At 40.3% G+C, this 23,155-nt stretch overlaps 1 protein-coding gene across 1 annotated transcript in view; it reads right to left on the bottom strand.

Moving 5' to 3' along the window:
- Window positions 1-21,203, bottom strand: part of LOC135509425 (insulin receptor-like) — a 157,083-nt gene extending 135,880 nt beyond the window's left edge. The window contains exon 1 of the mRNA XM_064930075.1: window positions 20,008-21,203. Within this exon, the coding sequence (XP_064786147.1) occupies window positions 20,008-20,092 (85 nt within the window). The 5' untranslated portion in view covers window positions 20,093-21,203. The remainder of the gene's footprint in view (window positions 1-20,007) is intronic.
- Between the last annotated feature and the right edge of the window lie 1,952 nt (window positions 21,204-23,155).

Genomic DNA, 23,155 nt, shown 5'->3' with positions numbered 1-23,155 from the left:
TGTGGTGAAGTGACACAATGATACCAAACAAACACAGTGACTACTTTACTCTGGTCCATGTTCAGTGTGGTGAACACAATGATACCAAACAACACAGTGACTACTTTACTCTGGTCCATGTTCAGTGTGGTGAACACAATGATACCAAACAACACAGTGACTACTTTACTCTGGTCCATGTTCAGTGTGGTGAACACAATGATACCAAACAGCACAGTGACTACTTTACTCTGGTCCATGTTCAGTGTGGTGAACACAATGATACCAAACAGACTACTTTACTCTGGTCCATGTTCAGTGTGGTGAACACAATGATACCAAACAGCACAGTGACTACTTTACTCTGGTCCATGTTCAGTGTGGTGAACACAATGATACCAAACAACACAGTGACTACTTTACTCTGGTCCATGTTCAGTGTGGTGAACACAATGATACCAAACAACACAGTGACTACTTTACTCTGGTCCATGTTCAGTGTGGTGAACACAATGATACCAAACAACACAGTGACTACTTTACTCTGGTCCATGTTCAGTGTGGTGAACACAATGATACCAAACAACACAGTGACTACTTTACTCTGGTCCATGTTCAGTGTGGTGAACACAATGATACCAAACAACACAGTGACTACTTTACTCTGGTCCATGTTCAGTGTGGTGAACACAATGATACCAAACAACACAGTGACTACTTTACTCTGGTCCATGTTCAGTGTGGTGAACACAATGATACCAAACAACACAGTGACTACTTTACTCTGGTCCATGTTCAGTGTGGTGAACACAATGATACCAAACAACACAGTGACTACTTTACTCTGGTCCATGTTCAGTGTGGTGAACACAATGATACCAAACAGCACAGTGACTACTTTACTCTGGTCCATGTTCAGTGTGGTGAACACAATGATACCAAACAACACAGTGACTACTTTACTCTGGTCCATGTTCAGTGTGGTGAACACAATGATACCAAACAACACAGTGACTACTTTACTCTGGTCCATGTTCAGTGTGGTGAACACAATGATACCAAACAACACAGTGACTACTTTACTCTGGTCCATGTTCAGTGTGGTGAACACAATGATACCAAACAGCACAGTGACTACTTTACTCTGGTCCATGTTCAGTGTGGTGAACACAATGATACCAAACAACACAGTGACTACTTTACTCTGGTCCATGTTCAGTGTGGTGAACACAATGATACCAAACAACACAGTGACTACTTTACTCTGTCCATGTTCAGTGTGAACACAATGATACCAAACAACACAGTGACTACTTTACTCTGGTCCATGTTCAGTGTGGTGAACACAATGATACCAAACAACACAGTGACTACTTTACTCTGGTCCATGTTCAGTGTGGTGAACACAATGATACCAAACAGCACAGTGACTACTTTACTCTGGTCCATGTTCAGTGTGGTGAACACAATGATACCAAACAACACAGTGACTACTTTACTCTGGTCCATGTTCAGTGTGGTGAACACAATGATACCAAACAACACAGTGACTACTTTACTCTGGTCCATGTTCAGTGTGGTGAACACAATGATACCAAACAACACAGTGACTACTTTACTCTGGTCCATGTTCAGTGTGGTGAACACAATGATACCAAACAACACAGTGACTACTTTACTCTGGTCCATGTTCAGTGTGGTGAACACAATGATACCAAACAACACAGTGACTACTTTACTCTGGTCCATGTTCAGTGTGGTGAACACAATGATACCAAACAACACAGTGACTACTTTACTCTGGTCCATGTTCAGTGTGGTGAACACAATGATACCAAACAACACAGTGACTACTTTACTCTGGTCCATGTTCAGTGTGGTGAACACAATGATACCAAACAACACAGTGACTACTTTACTCCATGGTCAGTGTGGTGAACATGTTCAAACAACACAGTGACTACTTTACTCTGGTGAACACAATGATACCAAACAGCACAGTGACTACTTTACTCTGGTCCATGTTCAGTGTGGTGAACACAATGATACCAAACAACACAGTGACTACTTTACTCTGGTCCATGTTCAGTGTGGTGAACACAATGATACCAAACAGCACAGTGACTACTTTACTCTGGTCCATGTTCAGTGTGGTGAACACAATGATACCAAACAACACAGTGACTACTTTACTCTGGTCCATGTTCAGTGTGGTGAACACAATGATACCAAACAACACAGTGACTACTTTACTCTGGTCCATGTTCAGTGTGGTGAACACAATGATACCAAACAACACAGTGACTACTTTACTCTGGTCCATGTTCAGTGTGGTGAACACAATGATACCAAACAACACAGTGACTACTTTACTCTGGTCCATGTTCAGTGTGGTGAACACAATGATACCAAACAACACAGTGACTACTTTACTCTGGTCCATGTTCAGTGTGGTGACTACTTTACCATGATGTGGTGACACAAATACCAAACAACACAGTGACTACTTTACTCTGGTCCATGTTCAGTGTGGTGAACACAATGATACCAAACAACACAGTGACTACTTTACTCTGGTCCATGTTCAGTGTGGTGAACACAATGATACCAAACAACACAGTGACTACTTTACTCTGGTCCATGTTCAGTGTGGTGAACACAATGATACCAAACAACACAGTGACTACTTTACTCTGGTCCATGTTCAGTGTGGTGAACACAATGATACCAAACAACACAGTGACTACTTTACTCTGGTCCATGTTCAGTGTGGTGAACACAATGATACCAAACAACACAGTGACTACTTTACTCTGGTCCATGTTCAGTGTGGTGAACACAATGATACCAAACAACACAGTGACTACTTTACTCTGGTCCATGTTCAGTGTGGTGAACACAATGATACCAAACAACACAGTGACTACTTTACTCTGGTCCATGTTCAGTGTGGTGAACACAATGATACCAAACAACACAGTGACTACTTTACTCTGGTCCATGTTCAGTGTGGTGAACACAATGATACCAAACAACACAGTGACTACTTTACTCTGGTCCATGTTCAGTGTGGTGAACACAATGATACCAAACAACACAGTGACTACTTTACTCTGGTCCATGTTCAGTGTGGTGAACACAATGATACCAAACAACACAGTGACTACTTTACTCTGGTCCATGTTCAGTGTGGTGAACACAATGATACCAAACAACACAGTGACTACTTTACTCTGGTCCATGTTCAGTGTGGTGAACACAATGATACCAAACAACACAGTGACTACTTTACTCTGGTCCATGTTCAGTGTGGTGAACACAATGATACCAAACAACACAGTGACTACTTTACTCTGGTCCATGTTCAGTGTGGTGAACACAATGATACCAAACAACACAGTGACTACTTTACTCTGGTCCATGTTCAGTGTGGTGAACACAATGATACCAAACAACACAGTGACTACTTTACTCTGGTCCATGTTCAGTGTGGTGAACCAACAATGATACCAAACAGCACAGTGACTACTTTACTCTGGTCCATGTTCAGTGTGGTGAACACAATGATACCAAACAACACAGTGACTACTTTACTCTGGTCCATGTTCAGTGTGGTGAACACAATGATACCAAACAACACAGTGACTACTTTACTCTGGTCCATGTTCAGTATGGTGAACACAATGATACCAAACAGCTCAGTGACTACTTTACTCTGGTCCATGGTCAGTGTGGTGAACACAATGATACCAAACAACACAGTGACTACTTTACTCTGGTCCATGGTCAGTGTGGTGAACACAATGATACCAAACAACACAGTGACTACTTTACTCCATTTAAATAGGCCGGATGACTGATTACAAGATTGGAGACGTGATACTAATTAAAGAGACAAATTAGTTTGAAATATCACTATAATCCAATAGTTTCATATTTTCTAAGGGGTACCAACAAATGTGTCCAGGCCATTTTAGAATATATTTGTATAATAAGCAATAATTCATCTCTTTTCACAGCTTCTTTGCTTTATTCTATGACAAACCAAAGGCATGCAAGTATACATGATAAAAATAGCTTTTCATGTAATCACTTTTCAGAAGGAATGAAGCATTATTTTAGTGAGCTGTAAGTGTAACAACAAATTTGAGCACGTCTGTATCAAGCATATCCTAAGTGGCTGGTAGCCTAGTGGTTAGAACGTCGGGCCAGTAACCGAAAGGTTGCTAGATCGAATCCCCGAGCTGACAAGGTAAAAATCTGTTGTTCTGCCCCTGAACAAGGCAGTTAACCCACTGTTCCTCGGTAGACTGTCATTGTAAATAAGAATTTGTTCTTAACTGACTTGCCTAATTAAATAAAACTTTTTTTTTTTTAATGTACAATGCCTTAAAGTATTCACACTCCTTGACTTCTCACATTTATTAAATATATTTAAATGGGGTTTTTTGTCACTGGCCGCATAGTACCCCATAAATGTGGAGTTGTTTTTCAAAAATGTTTACAAATTCATTAAAAATGAAAAGCTGAAATGTCTTGAGTCAATAAGTATTCAAACCCTTTGTAATGCCTAAATGAAGGTTCAGGAGCAAAATGTTGCTAAACAAGTCACATAAGTTTGAATGACTACCTCCTCATCTCTGTAACCCCACACATACAACTATCTTTAAGGTGCCGTTAGTTGAACAGTGGAATTTCAAACACAGATTCAACCACAAAGACCAGGGAGGTTTTCCAATGCCCTGCAAAAAAGGTCACCTATTGATAAAATGGGTAAAAAATAAAATTAAAAATAAATAAAGCAAACATAGAAAATCCATTTTGTACAGCGTTGGTCCGGCCAATCAAAATGTGTACATTTTGTACTCCGAGACTGTTTTGATCACGTGGGCTGGAATGTTCCGAGTTGCCTCTGGAGATATCAATGAATACGCCGACTCAGTCACCGAAATATGCATTGATGGCGTGATACCGAGTGGATTTCAAAATATAGCAGCAAACTGAAAAGAGAGATGGTGCTTGTAAACAAGGTGACCGGGGACAAAAGTTTGGTTATACAGTACAAATACAACATAGGCAGATCGATTGAGATGGCAAAACACAAGTACAGGGACCAAATGGAGGAGCAATTCACTGGCTCAGACACAAGGCCTATGAAGCAGGGGCTCATAACAAATCACGGATTACAAAAGAAGAAATACAGCCATATCGTGGTCACCTACACCACCCTACCGGAGAAGCTTTTTCCTCCTTTTCCTCACGATTAGAGCACAAATACCCCGAGTCCCCTCCTGTATACCCATGGCTGCATGGCCTCACACAGTTCCATCTTCATCATCATTTTCCTTGACAACTCAACAGTACTGGGAGGCGGCACACTGATTCCCGGCAATAAGTTCCAATTTCTCGGCGTACACTTCTCAGAGAAGCTGAAATGTTCCAACCACACCGACACAGTGGTGAAGGCACGACAGCGACTCTTCAACCTCAGGATAGTGAAGAAATTCAGCCTGTCACCGAGGACCCTCACAGTGTTCTAAAGGAGCACCATCGAGAGCCTACTGTAGGGCTGCATCACAACCTGGTATAAGGCTCTTCAGAGGGTGATGCATGCAGCCGAACGCACCCCTGCCTGCACTACATTGACAACACCAGATGTCGCAGGAAGGCCACAAAGAATATCAGGGAACCCAGCCACGCCCTGTTCTCCCCACTTCAGATATCTCAGACGCAGACAGTACAGGAGCATCCTTGCAAAAACTGGTTGGCCAATAGAGACGCATCACCGGGTCAAACTATCTGCCCTCCAGGACACCTACACCGATGTCACTGGAAGGCCAAAAAGATCATCAAGGACAACAAATCAAATCTTATTTGTCACATACACATGGTAAGCAGATGTTAATGCGAGTGTAGCGAAATGCTACCACCCGAGCCACTGCCTGTTCACCCCACTATCATCCAGAAGGTGAGGTCAATACAGGTGCATCAAAGCTGGGACCGAGAGACTGAAAAACAGCCTCTATCTCAAGGTCATCAGACTGTTAAACAGCCACCACTAACATTGAGTGGCTGCTGCCAACATACTGACTCAATCTCTAGCCACTTGAATAATTAAAAATTGGATGTAATAAATGTATCACTTAGCCACTTGAAACAATGCCACTTTATATAATTACTCATCTCATATGTATATACTGTATTCTATACCATCTACTGCATCTTGCCTATGCCGTTCGGCCATCGCTCATCCATATATTTTTATGTACATATTCTTATTCATTCCTTTACACTTGTGTGTAAAAGGTAGTTGTTGTGAAATTGTTAGATTACTTGTTACATATTACTGCATGGTCGGAACGAGAAGCACAAGCATTTCGATACACTCGCATTAACATCTGCTAACCATGTGTGTGACAAATAAAATTTGATTTGGTGGTGTTTATACTTGAGTTCTATTGTTTGTACAGATGAACGTGGTACCTTCAGGCGTTTGGAAATTTCTCCCAAGGATGAACCAGACATGTGGAGGTCTACAATAGTTTTTCTGAGGTCTTGGCTGATTTCTTTTGATTTTCCATTGATGTCAAGCAAAGAGGCACTGAGTTTGAAGGTCGGCCTTGAAATAAACCCACAGGTTCACCTCCAATTGACTCCAATGATGTCAATTGGCCTTTCAGAAGCCTCTATATCCATTAATACATTTTCTGGAATTTTCCAAGGCAGTCAACTTAACGTATGTAAACTTCTGGCCCACTGGGATTGTGATACAGTGAATTTTAAGTGAAATAATCTGGTCTGTAAACAATTGTTGGATAAATGACTTGTGTCATGCAGAAGGTAGATGTCCTAACCAACTTGACAAAACTATAGTTTGTTAACAAGAAATTTGTGGAGTGGTTAAAAAACTAGTTTTAATGACTCCAAGCTAAATGTGTATGCAAACTTCTGACTTCAACACACACGTCTTACAGACCAGGTCTCTCTTGTTAAAGAGATTTAAATCTCAATGAGACTGTATAAATAATGGTTAAGTGAAAACAAAACAGTAAGTTGACCACACAGTTAGTTTGAGGCCCTGGTCTGGCAGCAGAGTAGACATCAGCAGGCAGACAGACAGGCGGAGGGCCAGATGTGTGTGTGTGTGTCTCCTGCAGACGACAGACGGTAGTGGACAGCCTGCCTTAGCTCAGAATGGAATGTGTCCCAAATGCCACCCTATTCCCTACATAGTGCACTACTTTTGATCAGGGCACATAGGACCCTGGTCAAAAGTATTGCACTATATAGGGAATACTAGGGTGCAATTTGGGACGTATACATATTCTCCCTGGGCCTCCCTCTCCTACCCAATGGTGGCCTCAGGAAGAACAAACATGCAGCAACTATTGAAATACTTATTGTCAAGGTTTCGCTGGGTGACTGCTGCAGGTAGCCTGGTTGCTTTGTTGTTTTCCAACAGTATACTGAACGAAAATATAAACGCAACATGCAAAGTGTTAGTCCCAAGTTCCAGGAGCTGAAATAAAAAGATCCCAGAAATGTTCTATACACACAAAAAGCTGATTTTTCTCCAACTTTGTTAACATCCCTATTAGTGAGAATTTATCCTTTGCCAAGATAACGCATCCACCTGACAGGTGTGCTATATCAATAACCTGATTAAACAGCATGATCATTACACAGGTGTACCTTGTGCTGGGGGACAATAAAGGCCACTAAAATGTGCAGTTTCGTCACACAACACAATGCCATAGATGTCTCAAGTTGAAAGTTGAGGGAGCATGAAATTGGCATGCTGACTGGAGGAATGTCCACCAGAGCTGTTGCCAGATAATTTAATGTTCATTTTTCTACCATAAGCCGCCTCCAGTGTCATTTTAGATAATTTGGCAGTATGTTAAACCGGCCTCACAACCGCAGACCAGGTGTAATCATGCCAGCCCAAGACATCCATATACGACTGCTTCACCTGCGGGATTGTCTGACACCAGCCACCCGGGCAGCTGATGAAATTGAGGAGTATTTCTGTCTGTAAAAAAATACTTTTTGTAGGGGAAAACTCATTATGATTGGCCAGGCCTGACTCCCCAGTGGGGATTGGCTACACCCCTGCCCAGTCATGTGAAATCCATAGATTTAGTGCCTAATTTATTTATTTGACTGATTTCCTTATATGAACTGTAACTCAGAAAAATTGTTTAAATTGTTGCATGTTACATTTATATTTCTGTTCAGTATTTATTGCTGGAGCCAAAGTCAGGGAGACACTGAGGGAGCAGACGACGATGCAATCAATGCCAATAATAGTTGGGTCGTACAACCACTCATCAATAATAAATAACAGATTTCAGTCTTCAGTACAGTAAGGCCATTCAGAATGATTACTGCATAGCTTTAAGAAAAAAAAAATATTTAAGGATTAGTGGTATTTAACCATAGTCTGAGAAACTGTCTATGATGCTCTAAAGTTATCCTAAAAATATCTACAATTTTATTAATGTACTAGACAGCGATTGGTGAATAATTGCTGAAGCTTTTAGGAACTGTGGAATCTCTCGAGGGAATGTGCTTGAAAAACTTGCTGGTTTGCTCAGGCAAAGACTAGCGTCCTAATCATTATTTCATCTGCAGACACACACAGCAAGTGGAACTAGATAGAAGATGGTACTTTTCCATTCTAGATTGACCCCAACCCCTAGGAAATGTGCCAAATAGCCTGAAGCGGAGTTATGACCAATTCCAATAAACTCAAGGAAGTATACTGAAATACTAAAATCCTCATAGATGGAACTTCGCAATTCTAGAATTGGAATGTCAATGAATCTCCTGAGTTCCAGATTGACCCCAGCTCTGCAGTGAAATGTCTAGCTCCTCTAGACAGATGATACAGTCATTCCCAAATTAACCAGCTACATTCACCTCCACATTTCCTTTATGACTTTGCATAACGTAAAACAAAACAGCAGCTCACAGATTTTATTTATCAGTGCTATCATACTGGAGGAAGACGGTAGAGGTGTTAAATCAGGTTTCCTTAATGTTGCTAAAGTTGTCCCGTGAAAGTCGATTTTGGGCCCTGTACTTTTTACCATCTATAGGAACAATATTGATTTGTTTGTAAGAAATTGTAACTGACACTTTCATGCAGATGATAATGTAGTGTATTCTGTTGCCAAGGCTCTTTCATGAGGACGATACAATAGTGTCAAAGAGTTCAATCTTGGTTTCATCAGACCAGAAAATCTTGTTTCTCATGGTCTTGAGAGCCTTTCGGTGCCTTTTGGCAAACTCCAAGTGAGCTGTCATGTGCCTTTTACTGAGGTCTGGCTTCGCCTTGCCACTAACATAAAGGCCTAATTGGTGGAGGGCTCACATTTTGTCCCGATTGCTCACATTTCTCGGGATCACAATTCCAGTGGGTCAGAAGTACACATACACCAAGTTGACTGTGCATTTAAACAGCTTGGAATATTCCAGACAATTATGTCATAGCTTTAGAAGCTTCGGATAGGCTAATTGACATAATGAGTCGATTGGAAGTGTACCTGTGGATGTATTTCAAGGCCTACCTTCAAACTCAGTGCCTCTTTTCTTGACATCATGGGAAAATCAAAAGAAATCAGCCATGACCTCAGAAAAAAAAATTGTAGACCTCCACAAGTCTGGTTCATCCTTGGGAGCAAGTTCCAAACGCCTGAAGGTACCACGTTCATCTGTACAAACAATAGTACGCAAGTATAAACACCGTGGGACTACGGAGCCGTGATACCACTCAGGAAGGAGACACGTTCTGTCTCCTTGAGATGAACGTACTTTAGTGCAACTCTATCCCACAACAACAGCAAAGGACCCTGTGAAGATGCTGGAGGAAACAGGTACAAAAGTATCTATATCCACAGTAAAACGAGTCCTGTATCGTCATAACCTGAAAAGCCGCTCAGCAAGGAAGAAGTCACTGCTCCAAAACCGCCATAAAAAAAGGGAGATTACGGTTTGCAACTGCACATGGGGAAAATATTGTACTTTTTGGAGAAATTTCCTCTGGGCTGATTAAATAAATATAGAATTGTTTGGCCATAATGACCATCGTTATGTCTGGAGGAAAAAGGGGGAGGCTTGCAAGCCAAAGAACCATCCCAACTGTGAATCACGGGAGTGGCAGCATCATGTTGTTGGGGTGCTTTGCTGCAGGAGTGACTGGTACACTTCAAAAAAATAGAAGGCATTATGAGGGAGGAAAATTACGTGGATATATTGAAGCAACATCTGAAGACATCAATCAGGAGGTTAAAGCTTGGTCGCAAATGGGTCTTCCAAATGGCCAATGACCCCAAGCATACTTCCAAAGTTGTGTGCAAAATGGCTTAAGGACAACAAAGTCAAGGTATTGGAGTGGCCATCACAAAGCCCTGACCTCAATCCTATAGAAAATGTGGGCAGAACTGAAAAAGCACGTGCGAGCAAGGAGACCTACAAACCTGACTCAGTTACACCAGCTCTGTCAGGAGGAATGGGCCAAAAGTAATCCAACTTATTGTGGGAAGCGTGTGGAAGGCTACCCAAAATGTTTGACCCAAGTTAAACAATTTAAAGGCAATGCTACCAAATACTAATTGAGTGTATGTAAACCCTCTGACCCACTGGGAATGTGATGAAAGAAATAAAAGCTGAAATCAATCATTCTCTACTATTATTCTGACATTTCACGTTCTTAAAATAAAAAAGTGATGATCCTAACTGACCTAAGACAGGGTAGTTTTACTAGGATTAAATGTCAGGAATTGTGAAAAACTCTGTTTAAATGTATTTGGCTAAGGTGTATGTAAACTTCTGACTTTAACTGTACCCTTGCCCAGATCTGTGCCACAACACAATCCTGTCCAAGAGCTTTACGGACAATTCCTTCAACCTAATTGACCACAAGTGGACTCTAAACAAGTTGTAGAAACATCAAGGATGATCAATGGAAACAGGATGCACCTGAGCTCAATTTCAAGCCTCATAACCCTATTTACATAAGTAAATTTGCTATGTTTTTTTTTATAATACATTTGACAACATTTCTAAAAACCTGTTTTTGATTCATCATTATGAGGTAATGTGTGTAGATTGATGACGGGGGAAAAAACTATTTAATCAATTTAGAATAAGGCTGTAATGTAACAAAAACGTGGAAAAAGTCAAGGGGTCTGAATACTTTCCGAATGCACTCTGTATCAATATCTTTAATAATACCATACAAGAATCATAACATTAGCTTTTATAACCTTCAATCTGTTCATTTTGAACCAGAATGAGGATCACTACCCAATGTTCCTGCTGATTCAACATCTTCATTGAGTGTTTACATAATAAAGTATTGGTAGCCTTCCAGTATGCAAATTAGGGAGCCAAATGAACCGCTCTCTCACCGATGCAATTTGGTTCAGTTCACCTAAAAGATCTGTACAAAAAGAGTTGTTAGTTCGAACAACTCATCACTAGGCTACACTGAGGAATCCCTTTAGCGTTCACTGGCAAGTCTTGACATGGGTTTCGAATTAGGGCCGGGAGAACACCATTATCATAATATTTTTTTCATGGCAAAAACAATATTAAACAGGAAGCAGAACGAACTCTTTAGCTCAGCAGTATGTAAAATGTGTGCTATAGCTTGGAAAATAAATGTTTCCTAAAGAAGGTAAATCCGCTTTGTATCGCAACACTGGTATCGTCCCAACACCACTTTGAACCCTAAAAAAAATACAATATATATAACTACTTTTATATATAAATACATAACTACTTTGTATGCTTTATGAATAGCCACAGGATATGAGACTTTATCCAGTCAGTGTGTCACCTTTTAGAAACTAGTCAACACAAGCTGTTTGGTCGTCAATCAAAGACCAGTAAACATTGTTTGGCTGAAAAGGCCAATGAAACAATAATTAAGTGGATTTCAACTCATCGTTACCACTTCCATGTCATGGGACATGTACATTCACTCACTATTAAGAAGCATCATGCTCTCCTTCCTCCGGGAAAATAAGACTGCAGCAAAAACACAGCACACAAATAAACACCGGTACCAACAAAACAAACAATGGGGGGAAGTGGACTGACAAACCAGCAGTGTCTCCCTGTCATGGCTGGCTTTGTGACTGACAGGCGCCCGTCCGTCTTATCAACGGGTCACTAGAAGATGCAGATCGTTCATTCTAGCGGGAGAACGCTATACAGACTCTTCTGACGAGTGAATTGAAAACTTTTAAAAGAAAATAAGCCTGGAATGATGTCCTGCGGGCGGCGGTGTTACCTGCTCGACCAGATTGAGGCAGAATTCTGGGATCGATTGATACTGTCTGGTATAAAAACCTGACCATTTCAGATGTTGTCATTGGCGACCTGAGGTGAACTATTGTATGGTGGATGGCAAGCTGGGAGCACAATAGATTAGAGGTTGACTGATTATGATTTTTCAACGCCGATACCGATTTTAAAAGAAAAAACGGCATATTTTTTATTTGTAATAATGACAATTACAACAATACTGAATGAACACTTATTTTAACTTCATATAATACATCAATAATATCAATTTAGCCTCAAATAAATAAATAATGAAACATGCTCAATTCAGTTTAAATAATGCAAAAAAACAAACTGTTGGAGAAGAAAGTAGAATTGCAATATGTGCCATGTAAAAAATCTAACGTTTCAGTTCCTTGCTCAGAACATGAGAACATATGAAAGCTGGTGGTTCCTTTTAACATGAGTCTTCAATATTCCCAGATAATAAGTTTTAGGTTGTAGTTATAGGAATTATGGGACTATTTCTCTCTATACGATTTGTATTTCATATACCTTTGACTATTGGATGTTCTTAAAGCCACTTTAGTATTGCCAGTGTAACAGTATAGCTTCAGTCCCTCTCCCCTACCTGGGCTCGAACCAGGAACACATTGACAACAGCCACCCTCGAAGCAGCGTTACCCATGCAGAGCAAGGGAAACAACCACTCCAAGTCTCAGAGCAAGTGACTTCGAAACGCTATTAGCGCACACCCCGCTAACTAGCTAGCCATTTCACATCGGTTACACCAGCCTAATCCCGGGAGTTGATAGGCTTGAAGTCAAAGAGCGCAATGGTTGAAGAATTGCGAAGAGCTGCTGGCAAACACACAAAAGTGCTGTTTGAATGAATGCTTATGAGCCTGCTGATGCCTACCATCGTTCAGTCAGACTGCTCTATCAAATCAGACTTAATTATAACTTAAGACACGGAAATAAGAGCCTTTAGTCATTAATATGGTTAAATCCGGAAACTATCATTTCAAAAACAAAACGTTTGTTCTTTCAGTGAAATACGGAACCGTTCCGTATTTTATCTAACAAGTGGCATCTTTAAGTCTAAATATTGTTGTTACATTGCACAACCGTCAATGTTATGTCATAATTATGTACAATTCTGGCAAATTAATTACGGCCTTAGTTATGAATAAATGGTCTTCACACAGTTCGCAATGAGCCAGGCGGCCCAAACTGCTGCATATACCCTGACTCTGTTGCACAGAACGCAAGAGAAGTGACAATTGCCCTAGTTAAAATAAAATCATGTTAGCAGGCAATATTAACTAAATATGCAGGTTTAAAATATATACATGTGTGTTGATTTTAAAGAAAGGCATTGATGTTTATGGTTAGGTACACGCCGTCATTGAAAATAAGAATGTGTTCTTAACTGACTTGCCTGGTTAAATAAAGATGTAAAAAACATTTATATAATACATATATATAATACATAAATACATCTTTATTTAGTTATATATATTATTATTATTATTTTTTTTTTTTAAATCGGCAAATTGGTGTCCAAAAATATATGAAAACTTGAAATCGGCCATTCCGATTAAATCGGTCGACCTCTACAATGGATGCTGCACAAACATGTGGAAGGAGGGTGAGACTTGTACATACAGATCTGACAACAGAATATACTGCTTAATCTATGCCCATACTCAATCCTTCAGTATGTAAAGAAAATGGGGTGATGTAAATGTATGATGTAAGAAGTAAATGTAAAAATGTATTATTTTTTTTTTTTACTAAAAGATGTGTTTCATTTAGCCTTTTGATTAACCAGAATGGCCCATTTTGACCAAGGTAGTTGGTTAAAACTAGAAAGCCATTTTACAAGTCCTTCATAACATAGCCTACAGAGAGACAGTACAGTGGCTTGGTCCAGGCAAGGCATTGGTCAGTCAATGTTATGAAACACTTTCAGTGAGGCACAAGTTTCACTCGTCTATCGGAGGTTCACTGTCAAGTTGGAGAGGAACGAGATGGGGCCAGCCAGAGCCAGCAGCCGAGCAATTACACAACTTGTTTATGAATTATGTCTCAGTCAGAACAGAATCTAGCACAAACTGGTCTGATGACATTACCCAATCGCAACCCTTCTGTTTTCAGTTTTTTAATTTAAGGTAGCTTCACATTATTATTTGTTTGTTTGTTTCAACTCTCTCTGCGGGTCACATAAGGCAAAACCAGAAACCACACTCGGCTGCGTTAGCATTCGAAACAAGCATAGGTGTGTTAGTCAAGCGTTTGATTCCCTGCAATGTTGCTAGTCAAAGGCTGTTTAAGAGGGTTAACTTCCAGGTGTAGCCTACATACATAAATAGTGCATGAAAGGTGGTGAAAGAGTAGGCCGAGGCCCATTTCATCTCATAGTAGCCAAAACCTACAGAAGTCTACCACACTAAGTCAAATAGTTAAAACATCACACGAGTGAGTCACCAAGTCCAGACAGAGCGAACAGAAACCATATCTTCTTTCCTTCTTGTGTTGGATGTGTTGATTGTGGCTATATATGGTTGAGCGGCATCCCAAAAGGCACCCTATTCCCTATAAATCACACTACTTTCGACCAGAGCAGTTTAGGCCATCGTCAAAAGTAGTGATGCACCCATATGACATTTTTGGCCGATACCAATATTCAATATTATCCTTGCAAAAAAAAAAAAAAAAAGATACCGATAACTGATATTTAAAATTCTTGCGGCCTTTCAACTATTTAACTGTACTAGAATGTTAACACACACATGGACACAGCGGTCTAAGGCACTGCATCTCAGTGCAAGAGGCGTCACTACAGTCCCTGGTTCGAATCCAGGCTGTATCACATCCGGCCGTGATTGTGAGTCCCATAGGGCGACGCACAATTTGCCCAGCATCGTTCGGGCCGTCATTGTAAATAAGAATTTGTTCTTAACTGACTTGCCTAGTTAAATAAAGGTAGCACACACACCACACACACCAAAAAGTTATTTTGCTGGCCTTTTAAATTAATCCCCATTACCAGTAAAACATAATCAAAACCTTTTTCTTTCACTTACTTGCTGTGCTGTTTTGTTGTTCATTTGTTCATTCATTTCATTCTCAACCAGGATTTCTATGGAACGCGTTTGGGTCTTTGCGTGTCAAAAAAAAAAATACAGTAGCACTGTCAAAGCTGAAAAAAAAAGTCTGCAAACTAGCAAAACACTATTTAACGTGTCAAATAAGCTTGTTGACCAATCAGGACCTGAATATGACTGCACGTCACATAATTTAATGTGTTCATACATTTTTTACGTAGTTTATAACACATTGATTACACTATCACTCGTATCTCATACGTCATAATGATTCATCGATACGCATTAGAGGTCGTCCGATTATTGGAGGACCAAAAAAAGCCGACACGGATTAATTGGACGATTTTTATATGCAAATATAGATTTGTGATAATGACAATTACAACAATACTGAATGAACACTTATTTTAACTTCATACATCAATAAAATCAATTTAATCTCAAATAAATAATGAAACATGTTCAATTTGGTTTAAATAATGCAAAAACAAACTGTTGGAGAAGAAAGTAAAAGTGCAATATGTGCCATGTAAAAAAGCAAACGTTTAAGTTCCTTGCTCAGAACATATGGAAGCTGGTGGTTCCTTTTAACACGAGTCTTCAATATTCCCAGGTAAGAAGTTTTAGGTTGTAGTTATTATAGGACTATTTCTCTCTATACCATTTGTATTTCATATACCTTTGACTATTGGATGTCCTAATAGGTACTTTAGTATTGCCAGCCTGATCTCAGGAGTTGATAGGCTTGAAGTCATAAACAGCGCAATGTTTGAAGCAAAGCGAAGAGCTGCTGGCAAATGCAGGAAAGTGCTGTTTGAATGAATGCTTACGAGCCTGCAGCAACTTACCACCGCTCAGTCAGACTGCTCTATCAAATCATAGACTTAGTTATAATATAATAACACACAGAAATACGAGCCTTAGGTCATTAATATGGTCAAATCCGGAAACTATAATTTCAAAAACAAAACATTTATTATTTCAGTGAAATACAGAACCGTTCCGTATTTTATCTAACGGGTGGCATCCCTAAATCTAAACATTGCACAACCTTCAATGTTATGTCATAATTATGTACAATTCTGGAAAATTAATTACGGTCTTTGTTAGGAATAAATGGTCTTCACACAGTTCGCAACGAGCCAGGTGGCCCAAACTGCTGCATATACCCTGACTCTGCTTGCACAGAACACAAGAAAAGTGACACAATTGCTCTAGTTAAAAGAAATTCATGTTAGCAGGCAATATTAACTAAATATGCAGGTTTAAAAATATATACTTGTGTATTGATTTTAAGAAAGGCATTGATGTTTATGGTTAGGTACACATTGGTGCAACGACAGTGCTTTTTTCGCAAATGCGCTTGTTAAATCACCCATTTGGAACAGTACGCTGTGATTCAATGATAAATTAACAGGCACTGCATCAATTATATGCAGTGCAGGACAAGCTAGATGAACTAGTAATATCATCAACTATGTGTAGTTAACTAGTCTCCTCGTGGAGTGCAATGTAATCGGCCATAATCGGTGTCCAAAAATGCTGACTACCGATTGTTATGAAAACCTGATATCGACCCTAATTAAAATCGGCCATTCCGATTAATCGGTCGACCTCTAATACGTATGCTATGACGCTGGTAAAGTTGTCTCACGTACCTACAGTCCTGGTCATAAAAAAAATCTAGCTAGCTCATGGATGCAAACAATGTTCTTCTCCAAAAACATAGCAAAATGACATCATCTGTTTCAGTGACGATAAGACAGTTATTATTTAATTAATGGTGGTCAGACCCATCTATTGTGAAGCTAGCCACAATAGTGGACTTTGCGGATAGCCTTCAAAATAAAATGGCATAATTCTACTATTAGTATTCATTTGCATCACTGTCAATGACATACTTTTATTTTGAAGGATAAATGCAAATTCCACTATTGTGCATAATCCTTAGTGTGGCTAGCTTCACAACACATAACCCAGTCCGGTCGAACCTTACTAGCCAGATGAAGCTAGCTGGCTGCTTATAACGATAGCTTTGGGCAACAGGTTTTATGAGCTGGCTAGCTATTCATAAACTGAAGTTCAATTTTTAATAGGCGAACAACAAGTGGCAACCTAGCTAATACTAATTGAGTATATGTAAACTTCTGACCCACTGGGAATGTGATGAAAGAAAAGCTGAAATAAATCATTCTGTCAACTATTATTCTGACATTTCACATTCTTAAAATAAAGTGGTGAATCTAACTGACCTAAGACAGGGAATTTTTACTAGGATTAAATGTCAGGAATTGTGAAAACCTGAGTTGAAATGTATTTGGCTAAGGTGTATGTAAACTTCCGACTTCAACTGTATGCACGGTAGCTTTGACATCGGTTTTTAGCATCGGCATAATACCGATGTTGACATTTTTAGCTAATATCGGCAATTTCTGATATATTCACCAATATATTGTGCATCCCTAGTCAAAAGTAGTGCACTACATAGGGAATAGGGTGCCATAGGGCCCTGGTCTAAAGTAGTGCACTACACAGAGAATATGGTGCCATTTGGAAGGCACACAGACCCACCACCCAGAGATGCATCCATCTCCCAGACTAAACCACGAGTTCCTTCAAACAGACCGACAGCAACTCCTCCCCACACTAAAGGGAAAGGGGGATACCTATTCAGAACGCATTCAACTGAAATGTGTCGTCCGCATTTAACCCAACGTCTCTGAATCAGAGAGGTGCTAGATCTGTGGTTGAAGACTTGTCTGGATTTTATCACATTGACATTTTTTTATAAAAATTCTCTTCTTAGTTATTATGCTATTATTCTTATCTTTCTAACTATGGATGGAAATTGTTGAGCTAAGTGACGGCAGAAAAACAACACTTTTTTAGGATAAAAGCAATGACAGATGGGGACTGAACAGAGGCCAATGTTTCCTCTACTATAGCAAAGCCAAGTGTGTCACAAGTATGGCTATATTTATTTCTCTATTTCTGAAGCCCTCCAAATAGACCGTTGACAAACAGCACCCAGAATGGTGTACTTTTTAACTTTAGCCTCTAGTCTAACAGAAATGGTGTTTAAAACCACATCCATTCTAATGCCATTTGTATTAACTGATTTAGTGAAACCAGACCCAATCGTCTCCAGTGACACGATAAAACGGCATCATAGCCTAAAAATAGAGGGCACTTTCTCTCTTTTCACCTCTCCTTTTGTTTACCTACTTACTGCTGTTGGCAAGACAACAGCGAACGAAGGAAATCCATGTTTTACCTCGTTTGTAGACAAAAATGAGAGATGAATAAGAGAGCACCATGTCAAACCAGACACTTTTGAAATAAATGCAGTTTTATCCTGGCACCCAATCGGATTTCACTAAATTAAGAAATCGGATGCACATGTACAACAGCGAGTTAACAAAGACAGATTGAAATAGTTTGTTTTGTCTAAAGGAATTATGTACAACAAACCAAGCATTTTCATTTGAGGTTTTTTTAACAGATGCACTTGTACAACATTTTTTACAGCAATCAATCAGATCAGATAAACCCAAATAGTTCAAATGAATGGTCAGGACTAAGGATGGACGTGTTCACCCATCTTCTGTTGTCACTGAAAGTTTATAGAGTAACAACTTTAAGTAACAGAAGACATGTTACCACACCCATCCTTAGCATGACCATTCATTTGAACTCATTTGGTTTATCTAATCTGATCAGATTGAGTGTGGCACAACAACAACAAAAAAATTGTAATGTGCATCTGATTCATCCGATTGAGTGCCAGGATAAACCTACATTGATTACAAAGTATATGGTTTGACATAAAGTGCTTGCTTTTAAATCTCTGGTTTTGTTTACCCACTTACTGCTGTTGGCAAGGCAACAGTGAATGACTTGAAACACATTCTTCATCTCTAAACCACAGTGAGGTACATGGGAAGGGATTTTTTCTTTATCAGCATGAGTAAACACAGCAGGTGATTACAATTAATATCATACAATTTTACAAGATATTTACTTCACATTGTATACTTGGCATGGCTTATAGTCCATGTTCTGACCTTAGAAAACACCACAACTGTAAACCATGTTTCATTCTATTAAATTGATTTAAAAACATGTATTAAAATTATTCAGGCTGTGTTCTTCCATGCTTAAATAATCATGCAAATATTGCCAGCAGAGCATTAAACCCACATTCTAGTAGTCATGGCTGTAATTACTCACAGCATTGACATGGCAATCAATCAACATATTTGTTAGGTGCAACTTGTCCCCCAAATCAATTAATGACGTACATTGTGTTTTAACTCTTGACTTGATATCCAAGCAAATGTATAGGATATACACTTGTACTTTTGCATGCTGGCAAACGCATTTTGTGGCTAATGGGCAAAAACAAATTGCAAACCAGGAAGAAAAAAACAACAATAAAATTGACCTTCGTCCTTCCAAATCTCCAGTAACTAAATGACTCGACTTTGTCATCAAAGACGATCATGTTAAATCAGAGACTTCCAAACCCGGACACACTGATACACAGTATCAACAATACTGTCAAATTAGGAACAATATAATACACATCTGCAACAGATAAGATGATAAATTAGCTAACTACTTACTTTCTGTACTTTCTCCATTCGTTTGCTGACAATTCCATACGTAGACAGCAGTCACCAAAAACACAAGGAAAGTCCGCGGACACATATTGACTCAACTCTAGTCAATATCCGACCGACAAAAAAACACAGTAGACAGTAACTGTCCGGGGAAGAATCCGAGTCAACTCGATTAAAATTAGCTGGCAAGGTGTAGCTGTCGTTTTGGTTTGTTAGTTAAACCACAGGTAAACAAAAAATATATAAAAACGCTCATCCCGGAAAAATGGGCGGAGGGTCCAACGTGTTCACTACTAGCTAACTTAGCTAGTTAGCGAGCTAACTCACTGGTTAGCTTCAGCTAGTTAACTGCACAGGTCCGAGGGATATTCAAAATCGCCACAAACAAACGCAACCGTGAGAATCATTGTGGCTAAACAAAAGGTTAAAGTCTCACTTTGCAATAAATGGCATCGCATTGAGTCTTCGTTTCAAGTGTTTTTGATACAATCCGCAGCGTCTCTAGCGTCGCAGAGGAAAAGGGGGAGTAAACGTTAGCTAGCTGCTGGCTAACGGTACCGTTAGCTGAATGGGCAGGAGGCCACAAAGTTTGATGCGATTTGAAAGCTATCAACTCTCAATTGAATTACGCTTCCGGTAACACTCACTATGGATGTATCTAGTTACTAAATACATGATATATTCCCGTGCATTGAAAGAACACCGAAAGCGCAGCTTGTAAAAGTGCTACACAGTCCTTGAATTCTGTAGCTTCGCTTTTTTGACAACTTCAGGTTCATGCAAAGCAAGCGTGGCGTACAGCAACGGAACCCACGGGTCACTCACTACTCATGGCTGCTGTCTTTCACACACATATCTTCTTGCATGAACGCAAAAATATTAACGATTACTATGTCGTTTACAACTTCAAGTAATATAAAACTAATCTGAACCGTGTATCGAGGGGGGGGTGTAATATCAAACCGCAAACTCGATTCCAGTCAACTGTCAGACTTCGCTGTTGCTCGTTCGTTAGTCAGTTGCTATTTTTCTTCATAATAAAAGGCGTTTCGGGTGACTTAACCTCTGATGGATATCTCCTTCCAAAATGACCACATGGTTATTGCACAACGAGAACAGCAAAATATAATGTCGATATTTTACTCTACGACAGAGGTAGGCCTAAATTGTTCAGTCCCTTAGGATCCCCTTCTCTGTGCCTCTCCTTCGCCAGTAGTAAACATAACCTGTAAATGAGCCAGATGGGGCGAAGGGGAAATACGGACTGGAGTATATTGGATTACGCAGTTAGACTGGAGATAGGCCTATTGTAACAATCTACACGACGTCTGTTAATAAGATATAAATACACTACATGGTCAAAAGTATGTGGACACCTGTTCGTCGAATATCATGGACATTAATATGGAGTTGCCCCCCGCCCCCCTTTTGCTGCGATAACAGCCTCCACTCTTCTGGGGAGGCTTTCCACTAGATGTTGGAACATTGCTGCGGGGACTTACTTCCATTAATCTACAAGAGCATTTTGTAAGGTCGGGCACTGATGTTGGGCGATTACGCCTGGCTCGCAGTCCGTGTTTCTAATCATCCCAAATGGGGTTGAGGTCAGGGCTCTGTGCAGGCCAATCAAGTTCTTCCACTCCAATCTCGACAAACAATTTCTGCTTGGACCTAGCTTTGTGCACAGGGGCATTGTCATGATTTCCCCAAACTGTTGCTACAAAGTTAGAAGCACAGAATCGTCTAGAATGTCATTTTATGCTGTAGCGTATTTCCCTTCACTGGAACTAAGGTGCCTAAACTGAACCATAAAAAACAGTGCCAGACCATTATTCCTCCTCCACCAAACTTTACAGTTGCCACTGTGCATTGGGGCAGGTAGCATTCTCCGGGCATCGACCAAACCCGGATGAGTCCGTCGGACTTCCCAATGGTGAAGCGTGATTCATCACTCCACAGAACCCGTTTCCACTGCTCCAGAGTCCAATGGCGGCGAGCTTAACACCACTCCAGCTGACATTTGGCATTGCGCATGGTGATCTTAGGTCTGTGTGCGGCTGCTCGGCTATGGAGACCCATTTCATGAAGCTCCTCACGAACAGTTCTTGTGCTGACATTGCTTCCAGAGGCAGTTTGGAACATGGTAATGAGGGTTGCAATCGAGGACAGACGATGTTTACGCACTAAGCGCTTCAGCACTTGGCGATCCCGTTCTGTTTACTTGTGTGGCCCACCACTTCTGGGCTGAGCCGTTGTTGCTTTCCACTTCACAACAACAGCACTTACAGTGGACCGGTGCAGCTCTAACAGGGCAGAGATTTGACGAACAAACTCGTCAGAAAAGGTGGCATCCTATGACGGTGCCACGTTGAAAGTCACTGAGCTCTTCAGTAAAGCCATTCTACCGACAATGTTTGTCTATGGAGATTGCATGGCTGTGTGCTAGATTTTGTACACATTGTCAGCAACGGTGTGGCTGAAATAGTCAAATCCACTCATTTGAAAGGGTGTCCACCTACTTTTGGCCATGTAGTGTACAAAACAGCGTGAATAAATTGCCTGTTAAATTAATCATGCGTGAAAATAATAAACCTGCTTGTCTTTCAATTATGGTCAGGAGGAGAAAAAATTGCATCTCCACTTGTTGATTTACATTTGAATTCTTCCCCTTCTTCCTTAGCTCTGATCAACAGACTCGTAGCAGCGATGAGACAAGATAGTAGCTACTAAACAATTGGATACCATGAAATTGGGGAGAAAATGGGGTAAAATTAAATAAATAAATAAATTATAATAATAAATAAAACAGACTCGTAGCCAACCAGACTCCAGCCAACCAGACTCCAGCCAACCAGACTCCAGCCAACCAGACTCCAACCAACCAGACTCCAGCCAACCAGACTCCAGCCAACCAGACTCCAGCCAACCACACTCCAACCAACCAGACTCCAGCCAACCAGACTCCAGCCAATCAGACTCCAGCCAACCAGACCCCAACCAACCTGCTCATGCAGTTATAAGACATGTTGAGGAAGTAGAGGGGGCAGTATGCTACTGGATGTTTTGTCTCTGTCACTATCAACGTGATCATGGTCTGGTTTCCAAATATCGTCTATTCCCGTTATAGGGCACTACTTTTGAAAAGAGTCCC

The sequence above is a fragment of the Oncorhynchus masou genome, chromosome 3 (genome assembly GCF_036934945.1).
Source record: "Oncorhynchus masou masou isolate Uvic2021 chromosome 3, UVic_Omas_1.1, whole genome shotgun sequence".
Lineage (NCBI taxonomy): Eukaryota > Metazoa > Chordata > Actinopteri > Salmoniformes > Salmonidae > Oncorhynchus > Oncorhynchus masou.
The sequence above is the reverse complement of the archived record's forward strand: the minus strand, read 5'-3'. Positions and strand labels throughout refer to the sequence as shown.